Source organism: Narcine bancroftii, chromosome 3 (assembly GCF_036971445.1).
Source record: "Narcine bancroftii isolate sNarBan1 chromosome 3, sNarBan1.hap1, whole genome shotgun sequence".
In the NCBI taxonomy this organism is placed as follows: Eukaryota; Metazoa; Chordata; class Chondrichthyes; order Torpediniformes; family Narcinidae; genus Narcine; species Narcine bancroftii.
Genome location: NC_091471.1, coordinates 11,710,484 through 11,734,399, shown reverse-complemented (window position 1 = coordinate 11,734,399; position 23,916 = coordinate 11,710,484). Strand labels below are relative to the sequence as shown.

Sequence of the window (23,916 nt, the reverse complement as noted above, 5' to 3'; positions counted from 1 at the left end):
CTGCAAGCTCACACCAAGACACAAGAGAAACTTGTCCGTGAACTACTCTTTGCAGACGATGCCGCTTTAGTTGCCCATTCAGAGCCAGCTCTTCAGCGCTTGACGTCCTGTTTTACGGAAACTGCCAAAATGTTTGGCCTGGAAGTCAGCCTGAAGAAAACTGAGGTCCTCCATCAGCCAGCTCCCCACCATGACTACCAGCCCCCCCACATCTCCATCGGGCACACAAAACTCAAAACGGTCAACCAGTTTACCTATCTCGGCTGCACCATTTCATCAGATGCAAGGATCGACAATGAGATAGACAACAGACTCGCCAAGGCAAATAGCGCCTTTGGAAGACTACACAAAAGAGTCTGGAAAAACAACCAACTGAAAAACCTCACAAAGATAAGCGTATACAGAGCCGTTGTCATACCCACACTCCTGTTCGGCTCCGAATCATGGGTCCTCTACCGGCATCACCTACGGCTGCTAGAACGCTTCCACAAGCGTTGTCTCCGCTCCATCCTCAACATCCATTGGAGCGCTTTCATCCCTAACGTCGAAGTACTCATGATGGCAGAGGTCGACAGCATCGAGTCCACGCTGCTGAAGATCCAGCTGCACTGGGTGGGTCACGTCTCCAGAATGGAGGACCATCGCCTTCCCAAGATCGTGTTATATGGTGAGCTCTCCACTGGCCACTGTGACAGAGGTGCACCAAAGAAAAGGTACAAGGACTGCCTAAAGAAATCTCTTGGTGCCTGCCACATTGACCACCGCCAGTGGGCTGATATCGCCTCAAACCGTGCATCTTGGCGCCTCACAGTTTGGCGGGCAGCAACCTCCTTTGAAGAAGACCGCAGAGCCCACCTCACTGACAAAAGGCAAAGGAGGAAAAACCCAACACCCAACCCCAACCAACCAATTTTCCCCTGCAGTCGCTGCAACCGTGTCTGCCTGTCCCGCATCGGACTTGTCAGCCACAAACGAGCCTGCAGCTGACATGGACTTTTACCCCCTCCATAAATCTTCGTCCGCGAAGCCAAGCCAAAGAGAAGACACCAACCATGCCACCCAAGTGGTGCCCAGGTTTTGTGGTGAAGGCACTGCAGTGAACAGATATGTTAACACCACCCAACCATGAGGTGACCAGGACATATTAGCATGACAAAGTTAGAAATTGAGCATTACTTATCACATTATACCTCGTACAGAGGGAAGGGTTCTTCAGTAAGCAGGCAGAATAGGTTATCTCTTTCATCCATACAGAGCATGGGATTGTAAGGGAAAGAAAGATCAGTTAGGACCAAACAACCCCAAGATGGATCGTACTGCTGTGGGGTTAATTCAGGAACCTGATGGCTGCAGGGACCAATTACAACACTCTTCCCCAAGCAATTCACCCCACATGGACAAACATACTGACTGACATACAACGCGGTAACAGGCCCTTTCAGCCCACAATCCCATGGCACCCAATGGACCTACAACCCCGGTCATTTTGAATGGTAGAAGGAAACCATTGCACCCATAGGAAATGCATGCAGGCATTGAGAGAATGTACAAATTCCTTACAGAGAGTGCCGGTCACTGGTGCTATGAGTTTTGCTATGGTAATCATACAGCCCTCTGGTTTGTGCCAGTTTGGCCTTGTCCCACTCTGTAACTCACCTCTTACATTTACCTATAATTTTCTTTCTCCTGGCCCCCCCTGATTCAGGTCCCATCAGGTGGTTGAAAATCCTGCATTTTAACCACATACAGGGAAAGGATATTCCACTGTAATTCATAGAACATCACAGCACAGTACACACAATGATGTACTGGCCTTTATAAACATACTAAACAGCAACCTAATTTTTCTCCCCCCACCCCTTGACCATAAACCTCTACTTTTCTCACATCCACGTGCCTGCCTTAGAGTCTTTTAAATGTTCCCATTGTACCAGCCTCTACTATTACCCCCACCCCCCACCCCCAGCAATGCCTTCTAGGCACCCACCACTCTGTTTTTAAAAAAAAAATGACCTCTGACATTTCTCCAAAACTTTCCTCCACTCACCTTGAACAGATGCCCACTGGTATTTACTATTGTCACCCCAGGGAAAAGGCGCTGATATTTCACTCTAAGACCCTCGTAATCTTATACATCTCGATTAAGTCACCTACGTCGCTTAAAAGAGAAGATCTGAACTCTGTCAAAATTCCTTCTTGGACTTATTACCAACTACCCTGGATAATGGACACACCTGTCCTATAAATTCAGAATTTACTCCATTCTGGTCACAGATATGTGTTAGTTTCATTCATAGAGTGGGAGGGATATAGACAGCACTGACAAGTTCCCACATTTTTGCATGAGTGGAATGGCCTCCTTGGCATTCCAGAGGGCTGTTAGGAGTCAACAAAGTGCAAGTTCAACTTTATTTTCAGGGTACATACATGACATCACCTACAACCCTGACATTCGTTTTGGTGGGCCAAAGGAGAGACTGGGTAAGAATGGCACCTATTATCCCCATAATCGCTGGTGGGTTGTTCCGATTGGTCACCATTGCAAGCATTTTCTTCTGGGTTTATTTGAGTTTAAATTTCCCAGCTGTTGCAATGAGATCTGGTCTAGAAATTAGCAATCAGTTATACAACTCAAAAATCTTCATACTTCCCTGTTAGTTGAAGCCTCTCAGTTCCATTATCACCCTTCAGGTCCAGATTTCAGATTTATTGTCAGAGTACATCACATACCACCCTGAGATCCTTTTTTCCTGTAGGCGAGGTTGAGTACCATAAATAAAATTGTATTCAACATACATATGTAAACAAGTAAAGAAATGTAAACAAATTGTCCAATGAATAGAGAAAAAATTGCAAAGTAAGTCTTCAAATGGGTCCTTGATTGAGTTTGTTGTTGAGGAGTCTGATGGTGGAGGGGTAGAGGCTGTTCCTGAACCGGGTGGTGCGAGTCTTGTGGCCCCTACACCTCTTTCCTGATGGCAGCAGGGAGAACAGAGTGTGTGCTGGGTGATGTGGACCATTGGTGATTGCTGCTCCTCTCCAATGACAACGTTTCCAGTAGATGTTCTCATTGGTGGGAAGGGGTTTGCCTGTGATGTCCTGGGCTGTGTCCACTACCTATTTGCAGGGCTTTACACTTTACATGCAGACCATGATGCAGCCGGTCAGTGCACTATCCACCGTACATCTGCAGAAACTTGCCAGGGTTTCCGCTGTCATCCCAAACCACTGCAAACTCCTGAGGAAATAGAGGTACTGACGTTCTCTCTTCACGATGCCTTTAGTGTGTTGGGTTCAGGAAAGATCCTCTGACGTAGTTACTCCCAAATTTGCTCACCCTTTCCACCTTGAATATAGATGTTGCACTTTTTTGTATTGCCTCTGCATTTTGCTCTCTTTTTAGACAGTGTGTGAGATTCCCAAATTATCCTGAGTTTTTGCCATCTTGACGCTAATTTCTTGGAAATAAACGTTCTTGCGCACGGTGATCTTTTCCAGTCATTTTCCGAGGAGAGACGAGGAGCTGGAGGAGGTGGGAGCCGGCCTCGTTCAATGATCCCATCCTATCGGCCTCTATCAGTCATCTCTTCAAGTTCATTGAGTTCCATCATCTACGACAGGGAATCCAAGACTTTTGGGGACAAGTACGTAAAAGAAGATTAGCTGTGTATTTGTGTCTTTGTTACTTCCCAAAGCATTTTACAAAAACAATTCCATTTCCAATATAATCCCAAAGCACAGAGATTCCCAGCACAGTATACCTAAGCTTTCCTCTGTCTCCAAATTATAGGAAGGATATCAATAAGGTAGAGAGGGTGCAGAGATGATTTTCTAAAATGTTGCCTGGATTGCAGTATATAGAATACGGAGAAAGATTGAGTAGACTAGGTCTTTATTCATTGGATTGTACAAGGTTGAGGGGGGATTTGATAGAGGTATATAAAATTATGAGGGGAATAGATAGAGTAGATTTGAACAGGCTCTTCCTCTTGAGGGTAGGAGAGATTGGAATGAGGAGGTCATAAGTTAAGAGTGAGGGGGGAAAAGTTTAGAAGTAACTTAAGAGGAAGCTTCTTCATTCAGAGAGTGGTGGCTGAGTGGAATAACCTTCTGGAAGAGGTGGCTGCAACGGGGTCAGTTTTATCATTTAAGAGGAGGTTGGATGTGAGGAGGCTGGACGGTTATTGGCAAGAAGCAGGTAGGTGGGACTAGTGGAGTTCACTTAAATCGGTGCAGGCAAGGAGGGCCAATGTGGCCTGTTTCCACACTGTAATTGTTATAAGGTTATATGACTATATAATTGAATGGAATTAATAGAAGTACTGAAATGCAATGAAAAGATGCAACCTGCATGTTATCCAGGCAGGTCAACTCATATAGTCAATAATAGCAAATAGGTAAACAGGGGATTCAAGCAATCTGCAGCCTCAAGCAACCAGCAAAAAAAATTGCAGAAAATATATGTAAAAAAATACAAAAATTTAAAATTGGTGAGCCTTGCCTTTAGTTCATTAGTCAATTAACACGCAATCTCAAGCAACCAGAAAATTCACTTATCTGATATCTACCAATCCCCATAGGTTCCAGATAACTGGGGGTTTTACTGTAATATTGTTATCAAGAGGAGATTGATTAAAGGTTATGGGAGAGAAGGCAGGAGAATGGGGTTGAGAGGAGAAATATGTAAGCCAGTGATTTGAATAGACTGGCCTAATTCTGCTCCCACGTTTCATGGTCTCAGTTGTAGTTGCTGGATTTGATCCCAAGCTTTGAACATGTCAATAATGTTCGGAGGGCATGGATACAGTACAAACTTTTCCCCATATTTAATTGAGGGATGCAACACTATTACAGGCCCAAATATACTCATGTGACCAATGAACCTTGTACATCTTTGGAACATGGGAGAAAATCCATGCAGACACGGGGAGAACATACGTACAACCTCCTTACAGAAAGTGCTGGATTCAAACCTGGGTCGCTGGCGCTGTAATAGTTTTGTGCGAACTATGACCGTATCATATGCCTCAAAGGCAAAAGAATGAAGAATTAGGGTAAAAACACCATGTTAGAGAAACTTAGCAGGTCACATAGCATACTTTTTATAGCAAAGAGAAAGGTACATAACCAACGTTGCGTGCTTGAACCCTTCATCAAGCTATGAGTAAAATGTAGGTAGGAACCATTATATCTCAGTAGTAAACTATGCTCCCATGCTATTTAATGCAAGTATTGTTCTTTGCAGCATGGAGCCACCTTTACCAAAGAAGCAAAGCATTCGTTCCCTGGACACCATGACGAAAGAGAGTGAGGAGAAGAAGGTGACCAAGAGGGAGAATACGACCAGCAGACTCCATGGCCCTATCAAATCACCCATGTTCACCGCCTCTTCCGATATCACTGAGGTTAGAGAATGCGGAATCAGAATCACAGAATTTATTGTCATGGGCAGGAGTCACAAAATGATTTGTTTTGTCGCAGCATTACAGGTGCAAGTATTGCTAGAATTTAAATTTCAAAAAGAATTGAATAGTGCAATCAAAGTGAGATAGTGTCTGTGGTTCCTTGTCCATTTGTAAATCTGATCTCTGAGGGGAAGAAGCTGTTATTGTGCCGCTGGGTGTTCAACCAGCGTGAAGAGGACATGGCCTGGGTGTTGGGGGTCGTTGAGGGTAGAGGTTGGTTTCTTAAAGCCACCGACTCTTGGAGATAGATGTCCACAATGGATGAAGTCTGGCGCCCATGAGGGTGCTGGCCGAGTTCACACCTTCCTGTTCTACGCATTGTCATTTCCGTACCAGATAGTGATGGAACCAGAGAGAATGCTCTCCACAGTAGAAATTTGGTGACGTAACAAATTTCCTCATGAAGTATGGCTGCCGGTGGGCCTCCTTCGTGATTGCATTGACATGAAGACCCTCTTAAATGTTCAGATCCTCAGAAATGTCGACACCCAAGAATTTGAAGTTCTTGACCCCTTGCGCTGCTGACCCCTCGATGAGGACTTGTTCGTGTTCTCCTGAAGTCCACAATCAGCTCCTTGGTTTTGCCTATGTTGAGTGTAAGGTTGCTGTGACACCACTGATCTAGCTCTCTCCCGTACGCATTTTCATTGGTGTCTGTGATACTACCAATGACCATGAGGTCATCGGCAAATTTTTAGACAGCATTTGAATTGTTCCTGGCCGCCCAGTCATGAGTGCAGAGTGAGTAGAGCAGTGGGCTAAGCACACATCATTGAGGTGCACCTGTGTTGCTCAACAATGAGGAGGAGATGTTGTTTCCAAGTTGTATTGACTGTGATCTTCCTCTGAGGAAGTTAAGGATCCAGTTGCAGAGTGGGGTGCTGAGGCTCAGACTTTGGAGCTTGTTGACCAGCATATCTCCTAATATGACAAGCAGGAGAGAAAGCCCTGCCTCCCCACCTGCACCTTTTCATTTGGGTGAATGCCTGATTTTTGACCCTCCTGACGATGGGCTCCGGCCCGAAATGCTGCCTGCCTTTACTTTCTTTAGATGCTAGATGACCTGCTGAGTTGGTCCAGTGCTCTTATGCAATACCCTGGACTCCAGCATCTGCAAGACATTTTTGTTTCCTGGCTTCAGACGTCCTGCTCTGGACTTACCTGATTTAGCGCGAATAAAAGCTCTCACGACTGGAGGGAGAACACACAATTTTATCAGCTTATAACAAAGGGTAAGGTCCTACAAGGATCTTCAGTATGGCTCTGGGTTATATATGGGTAGATGGGGGCAGGGCCTGGGGAGGAGCCAGCCATCTGCACAACCCGTCACCAGTGAATCTCAGTTCACTGCACCTGACCAGGTCTCTGGAGTGACTCTTGAACCTCCAGCTCCTAAACCCAGTATGAGGTGTCATGGCTGATGTGCACACTCTGTGCGACCAAAGCAGAAGAGGGGATCCAGTGAGCACTGCTTGTAAATAAGGAGATGCTGCAACCAGCAGCTGTCTATATTATGCCTTGCGTTTGGACACCGCTGACTTCTTCTGACTTCATTCAAACAACCTGCCCCAGGGAAGTACTGGAAGGTGGGGATCTGTAATAAAAACATGCAGAAATGCTGTAGGAACTCAGCTGGGCTCCTAGGATCCATAGGAGGTAAAGATATATTACGAATGTTTTGTGGGTGAGCCCTTCTTCAAGGAATAAGCAAAGAACAAGAAGGTATCAGAATAAAGACTGAAGAATGGCAGGGGAAGGAGTCCAGACCAACAAAGGTGTTAATTGAATATGATGAGGAAAGGTGAGAATTGTGCATGTGTGTGTGTGTGTGTGTGTGTGTGTGTGTGTGTGTCTGTGGGTGGGTGTGTGCGTGTATGTGTGGGGGGGATGTGTATGCGAGTTGGTGTGTGTGTGCATGTGGGGGGGTGTATGTGCATGTGGGGGTGCGTGTGGTGTGTGTGGGGAGTGTGTGCATGTGTGTGCATGTGTATGTGTGGTGTGTATGTGTGTGGGTGTGTGTATGTGTGTGTGTGAGAGAGAGAGAGAGAGAAGTGGGGGTTGTTTTTGCCTCTGTGAAGGGAGACAGAGGGAAAAATAAAAAGAGAGACATAGAGACAGAGAGATGAAAGGCAACATGGGGAAGAAGAGTTGGGGGGGCAGTTTAACAGAAACAGAAGTCGATGTTATTGCCATCCGGTTGGTGGGTACCCAGACCTAAGATGAGCTGTTGTTCCTCCAATTTGTGGGTGGTCCCAGTCTGGCAGATGGTGGCGGTGGCAAGCAGCCAGTAAGGGCACATGGCTGTGGGTGAAAACATGGTTGTAGAGCTTCAGAGCAGCAGGGAGTGGAGATGGAGAGCAGCAAGGGAGGCCCTCACAGAACTCCTTTTGAAGAGAGGATGAGAACCTTTTCAGGGAAGACATCCCTCAAAGAGGTGGGGGATCTGTAAACTCGGCTGACGATGTTCATTTCTGTTTATTGTTAGGAGCCTTCACTTTTGCCCCAGTTCACGAGCAGCTCAATGGAGAGAAAGCCAGAGGACCTTGCCAAGGATATCAGTGCAGGTACGGGCTGTTTCAGAGAGGCACGGTTGGCGCAGCGCTTAGTAGCGCCAGCTAACGGAACTGGGGTTCTAATCTTGCGCTGTCTGTAAAGAGTTTGTGCGTTCCCCCCATGTCTGTGTGGGTTTTCCATGGGGACTCCGATCTCTTCCCACCATTCAAAACGTACCGGGAGTGTAGGTTAATTGGGTGGCACGGGCTTTGTAGGTTGAACTAGGCTGTTACCATGCTGTATGAGGGAACTGTCTTCCGACCACACAATTGTTCTTCCCTCATCTGTCAGCTTGTCCATACACCCATCAAGATCAAGTTGAAGTGCGAGGGCGGTAGGCCTTTGGGTCCTTTTTAAAATACCCCCTCTTGTTTGGGACAGCACGGTCTGCATAGCTGTTCGCACCATGCTGATACAGTGCCAGAGGGTTCGAATCCAGCATTATCTGTAAGGAGTTTGTGTGTTCTCCCCATGTCTGCGTGGGTTTCCTCTGGGAACTCCAGTTTCCTCCCACCCTTTAAAATGGAGGTTTGTAGGTTAATTGGGATATTTGGGTGGCACGGGTTCATGGGCCAAAAGGGATTGTTAACGTGCTGTATGTTTAAATTAAGTTAAACCTTAAGCGTGTGCCCTTGAGTTTAAGATTCAAGGCTGTGGCTTTTTAACCACATCAACGCCCCTCAGGATATTATAAACCTTTATAAAGGTCTGTTCTCATCCTCCTAAACTCCAAGGAGAAAATTCCCAGCTAATCCTGCCTCTCTTTATAATTAAATCCCGCATCTGTGGTCGCATTCTCATCCAGCGCTGTCTGTATGTTCGCCCCTTGTCTGCATGTCTGGATTTCCTCTGGATTACTCCCTCTATTCAAAACCGTACGAGGATTGTAGTTTCATTGGGTGTAATTGGGGGGCACCGGGTCGTGGGCTATTTTATGTCTAAATTAAAAAATTTAAATAATTTCTTCACTGTATCCAACACATTTTCTTTCCTATAGCAGACTGACCAGCAATAATAATGATCCTAATTTCCTTTTTAACAAGCAATAACAGTCAGTCGATCTGTCCAATAAACAGTGTTACTCCCCCTCCCTGCGTGAACTTCCCTGTCAGATCGTTAATGAAATGATCAAACTCAGTCATAGGCAGGGAGATATAGAACAGCCACTTTCACATCAGGGTTGGGAACCACAATAGACCCCCTTGCAAAAACCGAGAGAAGAATTTTCTCGGGAAAATTTTAAAAGGGAACATATTCAATTTCAAGTTTATTATCACCTGACTGGACAAAAACAACCAGTCCAAACAACATTTCTCCAGACCATGGTGCCTGCACATCACACAGCACAAAGATATAACTTGAAATAAATGTATATTAATATTTTGGAATGATTTGCTCAGTCCATGGATAATGCTCATTTATCTCACAGCCTGTGGGAAGAAGCTATTTCCCAGCCGGGCAATCCTGATTTCGAAGCTCCTCTACCTTCTTCTTGACGGTAGCTGGGTGCTGGATGGAAAGAATCTGAGCCCTCTTTAAGCAATGCTCCTTTCCCCGTGAATGTCATCCATAGAGGAGAGAAAGAACCCAGTGATCTTATTGCCGGCTTTATGATCCTCTGTATTGTCTTCCAGTCTGAGGCTTTGGAGCCACTAAATGATGCAGCCAGACAAGACACTCTTAATGGTATTCCTGTAATATGTTGTCATTGTTTGGCCGGGGTGGGCGGGATCAACCAAATTAAATTCTTTCCCAAGATAGCAGAAAATTTGGACAATGGAATAATGCATGAGGTGTAATATTTTCAATAGGAGGTTGATACAGTCTACTGTTACGAGCCCAAAGGACCCCAAACCCCAGCAACAATAGACATTCACCCAGACAAGTGACTTTCAAAAGTTATTTTTAATCAACTTCAAACATGAAAATAGAATCAAACTTTAACTTAACTCTATACGATATACTAACCCAAATTACCCCCTTCTCATTCTAAGCGCACGTGTGTGTAAATTCAAGAAAAGTTCTTTGGTTCACAATTCAGTCTCACTTCTTCTAAGTTCTCTGGTTGCAGGCAATCACCATACTGTGCACAGACTTTAACATGTATAAAGTTCACCAGGCTTGGTGCTTGAAAGGTAAATGTTTACCACTCAGGAAGGTTCTTGTAGGGTTTGTAGAGAGAGATATTTGTTGCTCCTGGATTTCCACACCTGAGGTACCACCACTAGTCACTTCAGGGTCTCGCTGATGAAACTTGCCCCATCAGGGTCTTCCAGCTACCAGAGTTCCATTCCTTCCTCTATTTCAAGAGAAACATCACACAGATTAGTAACCTCTTTCTTCAAGCTACCAGAGTTCCATTCCTTCCTCTATTTCAAGAGAAACATCACACAGATTAGCTCTTCCAGCCATCTACTGCTCTGGAACTTGCTTTCATCAGTTTCAAACGGTTTTCCCTGGATTGCACTTTTCAATTACTTGTCAGTGTCCCACTCACTGACTGAGCTGTTAACTCAACTCTCTCTTCCAACTGAAACTCCAAAGAGAGCATGTGACTCATGTCTTGCAAAACCCCCACCTTCCTGAGCAAAACAACAGGAGTTCTTTCTTCTGCTCCCATCTGTTGTTAGATAAACAAAATCCAGGAGTGACCTTTCTATGAGCAGAAAGGGCACTGATAGACAGCATGACTCCAGCAAGACAATGGTCAAGCATTTTATGACACATCAGTTCAATTAACGCACCTACTTGTGAAAGGTGCTTACCTTTCCACAAGTGGATCTCTTGCAGATCCAGAGATCCTGCAATGTGAATTTTTCAATCTTTCAAATAAGATCTGTTTTAAAATGTGTGAATGTATGTGACCTACTCTAAATCTTATAAATTCTCCCCAAATATATATTGTTAAACCACCATAACAGGCGAATGAATGAGATCAGTTGCAGAAATGATGACTAACTCTTCAAGAGTGAAGGGCAGCTGTTTAGAATGGAAGAAATTAAGATGAGATGTCTCACAAGGCTGTTCTCCATAACACGAATAATTTGAAAATCAAATACACGATACAAATGGGGTTGGGGAGCAGTGGGTGAGTGGATGTAAATACTGAAGAGGATGGCATCAAACTGTAGGAGAAATTATTACATTTAAATTCAAATGGCACAGCCACCCCAATTACACCCAATTAACTTACAACTCCATGCATTTTTGATGGTGGGAGGAAACCAAAGCACCCAGAGGAGTACAGAGATCCTGCTACAGCTGTACAGGGCCTTGGTGAGACCCCACCTGGAGTGCTGCATGCAGTTTTGGTCTCCTTATCTGAGGAAGGGCATCCTCACCATGGAGGGGTTAGAAACAGAAGTGTTATATGGCGAGCTCTCCACTGGCCACCGTGACAGAGGTGCACCAAAGAAAAGGTACAAGGACTGCCTAAAGAAATCTCTTGGTGCCTGCCACATTGACCACCGCCAGTGGGCTGATATCGCCTCAAACCGTGCATCTTGGCGCCTCACAATTCGGCGGGCAGCAACCTCCTTTGAAGAAGACCGCAGAGCCCACCTCACTGACAAAAGGCAAAGGAGGAAAAACCCAACACCCAACCCCAACCAACCAATTTTCCCCTGCAGCCGCTGCAACCGTGTCTGCCTGTCCCGCATCGGACTTGTCAGCCACAAACGAGCCTGCAGCTGACGTGGACATTTACCCCCTCCATAAATCTTCGTCCGCGAAGCCAAGCCAAAGAAAGACTTTCACAGAAATTGCTCGAGACAAAAATTGAGAACAAAGAACATTTATTATACAACAATGCAAAGTTGGGTGCTTCCCCTTACCCTGGGAATACACACATACACTGGGGCTCACCCAACTTTTATACAGTTTATTTCGGTATAGAAGTACCCTCCCCCTTACATTCTTCTGCCTCCTGGATGAGTTTGGCATTAGGCAATCCTGTCTGCCTACGTGCTGTGAACTTGGAGGACCAGGGGGTATCCTGGTCCCATCATGTCATTGTCCTTATTCACACCTTCCTGACTCTCAGGGCTGACTAACTTCTTACATGCAGAACTTGCTAATTCTGTCTAAGGCTAGAAGACCCTTATCTTATTCAGACTAACTTTACTTCCTACATTCTAATATCTATTCTTATCCTATTCATACTGGCTTTATTCATTACACATAGATCTATACTAGTTTTTTCATCTTCATATTTTTATATCAGTTTTACTCATCTCTCACAATCCTCACTTTTCTTTTAGATCAGTGTTACTCATCTCTCACAGAGGGGATGCAGAGAAGGTTCACTAGACTGATACCAGGGATGGAAGGACTTGCATTTGAAGAAAGGTTGGACAGACTAGGCTTGTATTCTCTGGAATTTAGAAGACTGAGGTGGGGGGGGGGGGTGATTCTTATAGAAACATATAACATTCTTAAGGGTTTAGACAGACTAGACGCAGGTAAGTTGTTTCTAAAGCTGGGAAAAACCAGAACCAAGGGTAACAGTTTAAGGATAAGGGGGAAGTTTTTTTAGGACTGAGATGAGGAAAAATTTCTTCTCTCAGAGGGTGGTGGATCTGTGGAATTATTTGCCACAGGAAGTAGTTGAGGCCGGTTCCTTGCCAATATTTAAGAGTAGGTTAGATTTGGCCCTTGTGGCTAAGGGGATCAAGGGGTAAGGGGAGAAGGCAGGAAACCAGGTACTGATCAGCCAAGATCATATTGAATGGTGGTATAGGCTTGAAGGGCCAAATGGCCTACTCCTGCACCTATTTTTTTATGTTTCTATGAAACCCATGCAGACACAGGGAGAGGTACCAACCCCTTACAGATAGTGCCAGATTCAAACCCGGGTCGCTGGCGCTGTAACAGCTTCACGCTAACCACGCCGCCCACGTTATAAATTATACATTTTATCTTCTTCTTTGGCTTGGCTTCGCGGACGAAGATTTATGGAGGGGGTAAAAAGTCCACGTCAGCTGCAGGCTCGTTTGTGGCTGACCAGTCCGATGCGGGACAGGCAGACACGATTGCAGCGGTTGCAAGGGAAAATTGGTTGGTTGGGGTTGGGTGTTGGGTTTTTCCTCCTTTGCCTTTGCATTTTATAAACTTCCATTATATCACCCCTCACCTTATGAATCTCCAGAGGAAGCACCTTGTCCATCTTCTCCTCATAGCTCATACCCTCAAATCCAGGCAGCATCCAGGATATCTTCTGTACCCTTTCCACATCCTTCTTGTAATGGGGTGACCAGAATTGCATGCAATATTCAAAGTGCAGTCTTTTACATAGCTGCAACGTGACTTGCTTACTTTCACAACAATGCCTTGCCCAATTAGACGATTGGTGAGATGAATTATATGGTCTTAGAGCCTTTAGTATCGACTTTAATAGAACAATCCAGGGCTTTGGCCCATAATATTGTGCCAGCCTTCAAAAACGAGCTCCACAACAATTTCTTCCTTCCCTACCATGCTCCCATTACCCTCTATTTTTCTTACAGACAGCTTGCTTAGTGCAGTGCTGTTACAACACCAGTGTCCTGGGTTCGAATCTGGCGCTGTCTGTAAGGAGACATTCTCCCCATGTCCGCATGGGTTTCCTCCCACCCTTCAAAAAAGATTTGTAGATTAAATGGTGGATCTCGGTGGTACAGGCTCCTGGGTTGGAAGGGCTTCTGCTGTGTGTCTAAGTTTCAAAAAAATTACAAAACCTTCTAAATCCTTAGTCCTTCTGCCAGAGAGGAAAATTAAATGGGCAGATGCAGGAACTTTGAGCTTCTCAAGGAACATGGTTATTTCCTGAACCACAGACTTCAAGTTGGCTCATTCCTCCTCGGTCTTCTGAGGTGTAGGGTGAAAAGTGGCAAAATTCTAAAGCAAAGCAATTGTGTTAGAGGACATCTCAGCCTCTCCTACATCGCTGACCCTTTCTGCTGATTCACAGGACAGTTGGTTGCAGTGATAAATGGGTGCAATGTGAAGGTCAAAAGTGCCAGGCCTCCACCTCTGCCCAAGAAGATTAACCCATGTCTGCTAGAGAACTTCAACCAGGACCTGGTGGATCCTCAGACCTCACCCGTCATCCAAGGACCAAGGACTCCAAAAAAGGTGAGCTGGCTTGTCTTAGTGAACAAGGGGACAAAATGTGACAGAGGGAGGTGGGAACATGAAGGTAGTCACGTCAGCCATGATCTAATTGCACGTCAGAACAAACTCGAGAGAAGTGCAAGGACCCATCCAAATTGTCCTCCTTCCTTCGTCGTCTCTGGATTGAGTCCCTGGACCTTCCTCCCCAATAGCCCTGTGAGGGCACCTTCACCAGAGTGACTGCAGTTGTTCAAAGAGGTGAAGTGCTGCCTCAGTTTCTCAAGAGTCATTTGGTTTGGCCAATTAACGATGTCCTTAGCAGCAATGTCCATATTTTATTATCTCTGATTGCACAAGTACAACCTGACAAAACACCGTTCTCCAGTCCTCAGTGCAAAACCTGCAGACATACAACCAGACGTAACACATACATACGGACAAACAATGCATTTGCAGGGAAAGTATTTATATATTCAAATAAGTAAATATTGTTTCATAAATATGAGTGCTTCGGATGGCTAGTGTGAGCAGTTCCTTTGGACGTTCAGCATCCTCATTGCCCATGGGAAGAAGCTGTTCCTCAGCCTGGTGATGCTGGTTCTGATCCTCCTGTATCCCTTTCCCGAAGGGAGCAGCTGAAAGACGCTGTGTGCGGGGTGGGAAGGGTCCTTAAAGATTTTGCATCCATGGACTTACGACTCGGTCCTGCCCCTCAGAGCTCCCTACTCCTTGAATGACGCAGGAACTTACCACGGATAAAAATATGACCTGTGTAAAAGTCAATGACCCAAATTTGACCCGGAAAATTGGTCTCCAAAATTACACGAGTATAAATGGTGCATCCTTCCTGTAAAGAGGCGATCAGAGCTGAAAGCAATTATCAGGGCTTTTTTTTTGAGTGTTCGATCTCCCTTTGGTTCCTGCCCATGGGGGCTTGATTGTAACCCACCAAACGCTAATGTGCTTCTCTCCTCTCAACCAGGTGAAGTGCCCCCCGACACCCGACAGTGCCAAACCCCTCAAGTTCCCGCCACCTCCTCCTCCGCCAAAGAACAAGCGATCGATGCAGTTCCCGCCCAGCTGACCCCCCTCCCTCTCGGGGGTGAAGGAGATTTGCCAACCGCAGGGAGGGGCTCAGAGATCGACCATAGGACCAGCTGGAAATGACGCAACTGAACCAGAGTGTGAACCACCCCCCCTGCCCCATTCCCCAATTTGTTGTCCCTTATTAAAGACGAATTCAAACAATTATGAAAACTGTTCTTTTTTTTAAATAAATGCTCAACACTTTAAAGGATGATACAGTTGTTTTGTGTCTTTACCGCACTCTGTCCTCAGGAAGCTTTGCACACGGGTGGTGTTAAGATAATCTGTCCTAGGAAGCAAGGTTTTCAGAGTTTTTCTCTTTGGAGTGATGAAGGATGAGAGGTATATAAGATTATGAGAGCTTGAGATGGGGGGTTGGGGGGGGGGACAGCCAGCACCTTTTTTTTTATTGGGGTGATAATTGCAAATGCCAGAGGGCATGTGTTTAAGGTGAGGGGAGGAAAGTTTACGAGAGATGTCAGAGGTCCATTTTTCACACGGAACATGGTGGGTGTCTGGAATTCACTGCCAGGGGTGGTGGTGTAGGCTGGTACAACTGGGACATTTAAAAGACACATGGATGTAAGAGGGTTATGGGTGTGGGGTAGGGAAGGGTTAGACCAGTGGTTCTCAACCTTTTTCTTTCTACTCACACCCCACTTTAAGTAATCCCTCTGCCATCGGTGCTCTGTGGTTAGTAAGGGGATGCTTAAGGTGGGATGTGAGAGGGAAGGGAAGGTTGAGAATCACTGCTCTAGACCCAGTTGTTACTGAAATATTTTGCTTGAGAAAAATGGTCATTGACCCATTTCCTTGGGAGTTCTGAAACCGTGCACATAACGAGTCCATTAGGTACAATTAAAACAGTGGTTTTCAAACTTTTTCTTTCTACCCACATCCCACCTTAAGCAATCCCCTACTAATCACAGAGCACCTATGGCCTAGAAATTACTTAAATTGGGATTTGAGTGAAAAGAAAAAGGTTGAGAACCACGGGGTTAGATTGTTGTGGAGTCAGTTTACAGAGGTCAGCGTAAATGTGGGCTGAAGGGCCTGTAATGTTCTGTGTTATGCGATTTGGAAGTCGCGTTTAAGAAATCGTTTTGCTTTGGTGATGTGTCAACAGCAGGTGGTGGATGAAGTTTAGACTTTTCATTTATCACAAGACATAGAAAACATTTAACATTGAAATGGAGAGGCAACAGTGAAGCAACTTATTAATCTGAGTCCATCAGCTTCATCCCATTATAGAACATGAAACAACTTGTCCACGCTGATGTACAGTGTGGCGTGGCAGTTGCTCAGCTTCGATCAGTAGGCACCTCATTTCATCACCCAAACCTCCCCACCATTACCTGCATCTCCTGCTGCCTTGGGAAGGCAGCCACCATAATGAAGGGCCCATCTCAACCCAGACACTCTCTCGTCTCCCTCCCACCATTGGGGAGAAGGTTCAGTAGTGTCGGACTCTGGCTTTACCTTACTCTTAATTTAGTCTATGTGTAGTCTGAGTCCAGCGTGTTCTTTGAATGAAGTGATAGGAGAAGGTATTCGGTTCAACAGTCAATTTATTACCCAGCGCAAGAATAAAACTTAACAGAGCTCTGGGTCACTCATTAGTTCATAGGTCACCTGCACAGTGAGCTACTCCCCAAGACTGACCCCTATTGTCCAGTTGGTTCAGTTTATATAGGTCAACCTTATCATACAGAACAAAAGTTGGCTTCCTTTGCTAGATTTCATTATCATACAGAACAAAAGTTGTCTTCCTTTGCTAGATCTTTTTGCATAAGGGTTATCACAAGTCATCTCCTGTATTGCAGATATCTGGGGTGTAGCACTCCCATCTTAATCCTCCAGGCCAGACTACCCTGTTGTGTTGATCAGAAATTAATTCATCCCCAGATATTTCTAATCACCATTCTGTTCTTGTCTGGCCAATTTCTGCTGTTCTCTTTAACACCTCCTCCTGCCTTAATCTTCCTCCTAGACTGGTTTTCCATTCCCTTTGTTTCTTGCAGGCCATTCTTTGTTCTGACCTGGCCTGTGTCTCCTGTGCTACTCACCACCTCCTTCAGTTTGAGCATTCCTCCTAAATCGTTTTATGCATTTCCTCTCCCTGTATTTTGGAGCAGACAATTTTGCTCAGCCAACTTTGCTCCATGCTGTGATTGCCACTTAATCACATTCCTTTTTCCCTGAACCATGCAGTAAATATACACTTATTAATTAATCATTTATTTCATACTGTTTTAACCCCTAGATTCCAACAGTAGTGAAAACATGCATCGATTATTCAAAAGATATTTTCATCTCCATGGCCATCAGGCTCCTGAATGAACCCCACGACAACGGTCTTATGCTGCTCTTGCTCTGCACTTTGAACTGCAATGCCACATTGTGATTGAGCTCTTGATCTACTTTGTGCAGCGGCGAGCATGTTAGAGTTCACTGGCTCAATAACTCATGTAGCAACTCCCCTCACTGTTCCATGTATTTTTTAATGCTGCAGAAACTCAGCAGGTCAAATAGTGTCCTTTATGAAACAAAGATGAAGATATATAACCCAATGATTCGGAGAAGAACCCTTCATGCTAATGCCATACCTTGATGAAAGACTCAATCCCAAAATACTCAACATGTCTCTTTATCTTTGCTATGTAAAGTACACTGTTTGATCTGCTGAGTTTCTCCTGTGACAGAGTATATAGAGTATATGGATATGTTTTTGGGAGATAAATTAGGAAAGGTTTATTAGAGAACATTACATACAAACACTTTGAAACAGATCTTATTTGAAATACTGGAGCTCTACGCCATGCTCTATCGCGGCCTCAGAGCATTTGCAAGAGTTTTGAAGAGTGCTCAAGAGACTTTACTAATGGATTGTCATTTACATAAGGCAACAGATTAAAGATATTTTTGGAGCCGCAGATTGTCTGAAGAGCACTTGTTATTCTAAGAGGGTCATGTGGTTTTGCCAGCAAACAGGCTTTCTCTCAGAGAGAAAGAGAGAGACACAGAGATCACTTGTACAGTGTTACAGCCAGCAGAAGTAGCTGGGACTGAAACAGGACAAGCTGGAAAGCTTATGGAAAAGCCATTTGTAAGACAGCCTGGTAAAAGCCCTTGTGGTTCATGCAAGAGGAGAGGACTGGCTCGCTAATGTTTCACTTGGAATAAGTGTGAAAAAATTATTGAAAGTGATTAAACTCGCACCATTCTGTGAAAAGTAATGGAATGTAAAGTATGTAGATAAAAGCTTGAGAGTAGATATTGACCACCGCCAGTGGACTGATATCGCCTCAAACCGTGCATCTTGGCGCCTCACAGTTCGGCGGGCAGCAACCTCCTTTGAAGAAGACCGCAGAGCCCACCTCACTGACAAAAGGCAAAGGAGGAAAAACCCAACACCCAACCCCATCCAACCAATTTTCCCTTGCAACCGCTGCAATCGTGTCTGCCTGTCCCGCATCGGACTTGTCAGCCACAAACGAGCCTGCAGCTGACGTGGACATTACCCCTCCATAAATCTTCGTCCGCGAAGCCAAGCCAAAGAAGAAGAAGAGACAGTACTGACTAGTGGGCCCCTTCTTATCAGGAGCTCCAAGGATGCAAGGATCTGGTTCAGGCTGGTACAGTGACCTAAGGTAGTTTATAGCTAGCACTGCGCTTACTTAATAGAGACATGAATATTAACTTAGACGCCCCTAAGGAGGGAATGAACTAATTAACATAACATGTTAATTAGACCAGGGGCACCCGGCTCTGCAGACTTGAAATAAAGCTGAACCTGTTCTCCAAAACTTTGTCTCCAGAGTAGTGATTGTGAACACTTTATATTTCATAAGCTTGAGGGATTGTCCAGGATCCTCAACTCCCACCGCTTGGCGACTGGCTATTGAAGAACGAGAAGGTGCACCCCACTGATTTCAGTGGTCTCCGATTTCCTTGGTTGCCGTCAGCGGTTTTAGCAAGTGATATCCGGACAGGAGACTCTGGAGAACAGGGCCTAGGAAAGCTCTGGTAGAGGGAGTGAAACAGAATGAAGGGACTCCGGTAGGAGGAGTGGTTCGGTCGGGGCAACTCTCATGCACGAGACCTGGGTAAGAAAAATTGACTATTAAGTACTACTCGGGCGAATGGGATCCTGTCAGGAATGAGTGATCGGACAGGGATGTGGGTAATAAGAGAACCCGAGAGAAGAAGAGACTCCAGAGTTGGGGTCCCGGGATTGACATTCTGCCGGATAGTCTATTGGGGTGGATGTTAGGAAACTGGGGTCGGGGAAGGACCCAGGGAAAGACTAAGGAAACTATGATAAAGTTTTGTTATTACAAATGGCCTCAGACTCCAATTCTGGAGTCTTCGGTTTGGTGGCCCCAACTGGGGTCAGATGAAGATTGGATATGTCAGAAATTAAATTTATTCGTAAATGAAAGAAGCCCTGCAGACCCGGAGGAGTCAGATTATGCAGCGTGTTGGATCCGAGTGAGAGAATTGTTTAAGGTCACTGTAAGAAATGAGGAGGATCCTTTGAAGCACCTGCCCTCGCCGTATGACAGTCAGAGGGGAGGGGAGGATCACCAGCATACTGGTGATATCCCTCCCGGGAATCACCGATTGGTGAGGGAGCCCATTGGAAGGGTAGAGGCCAGTGCCCCTGAGCCGGAGGAGGCAAGGCAGAGGGGCACAGAAAAACCCGAGAAAAAGAGAAGGGGCAAGGTGGAAATATTACAGAATTATATAAATCCTTTCCGTTGGACAGATACGAACTGAAAGATCAAGCCGATTGACAAATGTACCCTTTGAGGGAGGTTCTGATAGGAGAAGGGGCGTTGGGATTCGTCAACTTTCCTCTTACTAGTACAGAAGTGAGAAACTTTAAAAAGGAGATGAAAAGTCTCTTAGAAGATCAATTCTTGGGACCTAACATTTATACCTGGGGTGAAATGCAGTCGATATTAGGAACTTTATTCACTGCAGAAGAAAGACAAATGGTCCAGCAGGCAGGAATGAGAATTTGGGAGAGAGAGCACCCCTCCCCCCGGAGACCACCAGGGAGCTGCCACAGAAGCTAAATTTCCAATTGTTCAGCCAGATTGGGACAAGCACCAGGAGGAGGGAAGAGGAATATGCGGGATTTAAGAGATCGAATAACAAAAGGAATTAGAGAAGGTTGGCTGTTGGGGGGGGGGAGGTGGTTATTTGGGATGATGAATTCATTAAAGAGCTCATTGGAAAGTGGCGCCTGTTAGCACAAGAAAAGGCATAGGCTTGCAGGTTGCCAAACTAACACTGTAAAACTGGCAGAAGGGGGGGGGGGGGTGGGGGTGGGGGACAGTGAAGCTATGGGTGTGCTCCAGGAAGGATGTGCACATAGAAAGGAGCAGGTCAGGAAAAATCAAAGGGTAGGCAGGAGAAGCCTCCTGCACAGGAGGATAAACAAGGACTACATAGTCAAATGGAAGTCCTAAGGCTGATGGAGGAGGGAGAGACGAGTGACCCTGAATTCTCATCAGGGACCCCCTAAGGACCACCACTAGCATATCATCTGCCTGTATCTAGACCCCTAGCCAGCAATACCCAAAGTATTTTCAGATCCTGTTAATGCTCTAACCCAGAGCCATATAAATCATCCGGCCACTGTAACAAAGAAGTTAAGATTTAAAGTCGTGGAAAATTCTAGAAGCTTTTGTTAAAACACATTTGTCTGCATTGGCACAGTTTAAAAATTAAGCTGTTCTCAGTGAGGACAGAGAGAACTCAGCATAAAAAAAAACATAAGATACCAGCCAGGCAAATTGGCAGGAAGCCCAGAAGAAGAGATAACGCAGAATACTACAGAGCAGAGAACGAAGACAGCCAGGAATACTCTTAAAGGGGCCACACAAGATACCAATTTGTTTGCAATTTAAAGTTGAGCACATACCCATGATAAATATGTGATTTCTTAACTTAATGAGGCAGCAGATAAAGTATCTAAAGGGTTATCAATATTGGGACCCCAAAGATTTAGTTCAACATGAGTTTTCCTCAACGAGCCTTATATCTTCCATCCAGGAGATTAGACTCCACCAGAGGGATGGCTCTGATAGAGAAATTGAGCGATGGAAATGTTCCGGTTGTTATTATGTTGATGTACTTGAGTTTTGGGGAACCCCAGCAGGCAGGGGGTTACTATTGTGGGAAAGTGGGACATTTCAAACAGGAATGTCCCGAATTAAAGAGGGAAAGGGAAGCGATCCCTCTGATGGTTTTTGGGGAGGATTAAAGCACTCCATTGGAGCGCTTTCATCCCTAACGTCGAAGTACTCGAGATGGCAGAGGTCGACAGCATCAAGTCCACGCTGCTGAAGATCCAGCTGCGCTGGGTGGGTCACGTCTCCAGAATGGAGGACCATCGCCTTCCCAAGATCGTGTTCTATGGCGAGCTCTCCACTGGCCACCGTGACAGAGGTGCACCAAAGAAGAGGTACAAGGACTGCCTAAAGAAATCTCTTGGTGCCTGCCACATTGACCACCGCCAGTGGGCTGATATCGCCTCCAACCGTGCATCTTGGCGCCTCACAGTTTGGCGGGCAGCAACCTCCTTTGAAGAAGACCGCAGAGCCCACCTCACTGACAAAAGGCAAAGGAGGAAAAACCCAACACCCAACCCCAACCAACCAATTTTCCCCTGCAGCCGCTGCAACCGTGTCTGCCTGTCCCGCATCGGACTTGTCAGCCACAAACGAGCCTGCAGCTGACGTGGACTTTTACCCCCTCCATAAATCTTCGTCCGCGAAGCCAAGCCAAAGTGAAAGGCATCAGGAGTTTCTTCCAGGTGGGACCCAACAAAGAGGATGCCGTTTTTCTGGTGGACACAGAGGCCACTAGATCATCATTAAACATTATACCGGAGGGTGTCAGATTCACTAGTCCACAATTAAAGGTATCGGGAGTAGGGGGAGAGTCATGAAGACCCCTCTGATCAAGGGGGTCTGTGTGAAGTATCAAGACAAGGAGGCAATTGAAGACCTGATTCTGGTTCCTCAAACTGGGGTGAATCTGATGGGATGGGATCTGCAAATTAGACTAGGAGTCGGTACCGTTCCAGTGGAAGGACGTATAATGGTGAAATTGTATCCGTTGAGGGAAGAGGATATTCAGGACATTGGGGACTGTGTCTGGGCCGGAGAGGGAAACAGGGGAGGACTGCAAATAACCCCACTCAAAATAACCCTAAAGAAGGGGTTCCAGCCAGTACGGGTGAAACAGTATCCTATTTCAGTAAAAGGACGAAGCGGCCTTCAGCCAGTTATTGAAAATTTGCTGCGAGATGGAATGCTAGAAAGTTGTATGTCCCCTTATAACACCCCTATCCTCCCTGTATGGAAAAAGGATGGGACTTTCCGCTTGGTCCAGGAGCTACAAGAATTAAATAAGATTGTTCAGACACGACATCTAGTAGTGCCAAACCCCTATAACATATTGAATCAAATTCCCCCGGAACACAAGTGGTTTAGTGTTGTAGATTTGGAAGATGCTTTTTGGAGTTGCCTCTTGGATGAGAATAGTCGGGACTTGTTTGCATTCAAGTAGGAGGACCCTCACTCGGGAAGAAAACAGAAGTATCAAAGGACAGTCCTCCCCCAAGGGTTTACAGAATCTCCTAATTTATTTGGACAAGTTTTAGAGCAAGTATTAGAAAAAACACTCAAGCACTTCGGGAACACAGTTAATACAGTATGTAGACGATCTGTTGATTTCAGGAACAAAGGAAAATGAAGTTTGTGAATCCACTATTGAGTTGCTAAACTTCTTGGGAGAGAAAGGATTAAGAGTTTCTAAGAACAAACTGCAATTCGTCGAACAGGAAGTAAGTATTTGGGACACTTGATTTGCCAAGGGAAAAAGAGAATCAGACCTGAATGAATTGCTGGTATCACCAGTTTACCTATACCTAAAAATCAGAAGGAGATAAGGAAGTTCCTTGGATTAATTGGGTATTGCTGGGTGTGGATAGATAAATAATACGCATAGAAAGCCCGATTCTTATATGAAAAACTAGGAAGCGAAAAAGAAAACGTGGAGTGGAACCTAGAGGAACAGCAGGAATTTAATCGCTTGGAGAAAGACTTGATTAATGCTCCGGTCCTGGCTTTGCCTGATATTAATCAACCTTTCTACTTGTTTGTAAATGTAGAAAAAGCGATAGCTTTGGGAGTGCTAGCGCAGAAAAGAGGAGGCCAGAGGCAACCTGTGGCATTCCTCTCAAAAATGTTGGACCCAGTATCACGAGGGTGGCCGGAATGCATTCAAGTAGTAGCAGCCATGGTAGTATTAGTGGAAGAAACCCGAAAATGTACCTTTGGAGGGAATCTGGTTGTATTCATTCCCCACACTGCCAGAACGATTTTAACTCAGAAGTCTCACAGATGGTTGACAGACTCGAGAATTTTAAAGTATGAGGCAATCTTAATGGAAAAAGATGACTTAACAATTTGAACAGATAAAAGTCTGAACCCTTCACAGTTCCTGTACTCGTCAGAAGATAAAGAAGCAGAGGACTCAAGGCACAACCGTAGCGAGGTGGTCGAGCTGCAAACGAAAAATCGAGATGACTTAGAAGAGGAGCCCCTCTCAGAAGGACAACGGTGGTTCATAGATGGATCGTCAAGCTGTATAGATGGGAAGAGATACAGTGGATATGCTATCGTTGATGGAGTTACTGGAACCA

General features: G+C 45.4%; 1 protein-coding gene across 1 annotated transcript in view; it reads left to right on the top strand.

Annotated features, from left to right (window-relative positions):
• The window catches only part of LOC138756974 (dedicator of cytokinesis protein 2-like), a 1,510,503-nt gene extending 1,495,101 nt beyond the window's left edge, over positions 1 to 15,402 (top strand). The window contains 5 exon segments of the mRNA XM_069923500.1: positions 3,499 to 3,644; positions 5,246 to 5,405; positions 7,951 to 8,029; positions 13,966 to 14,129; positions 15,091 to 15,402. Coding sequence (XP_069779601.1) covers positions 3,499 to 3,644; positions 5,246 to 5,405; positions 7,951 to 8,029; positions 13,966 to 14,129; positions 15,091 to 15,192 — 651 coding nt within the window. The 3' untranslated portion in view covers positions 15,193 to 15,402.
• Positions 15,403 to 23,916: the final 8,514 nt, after the last annotated feature.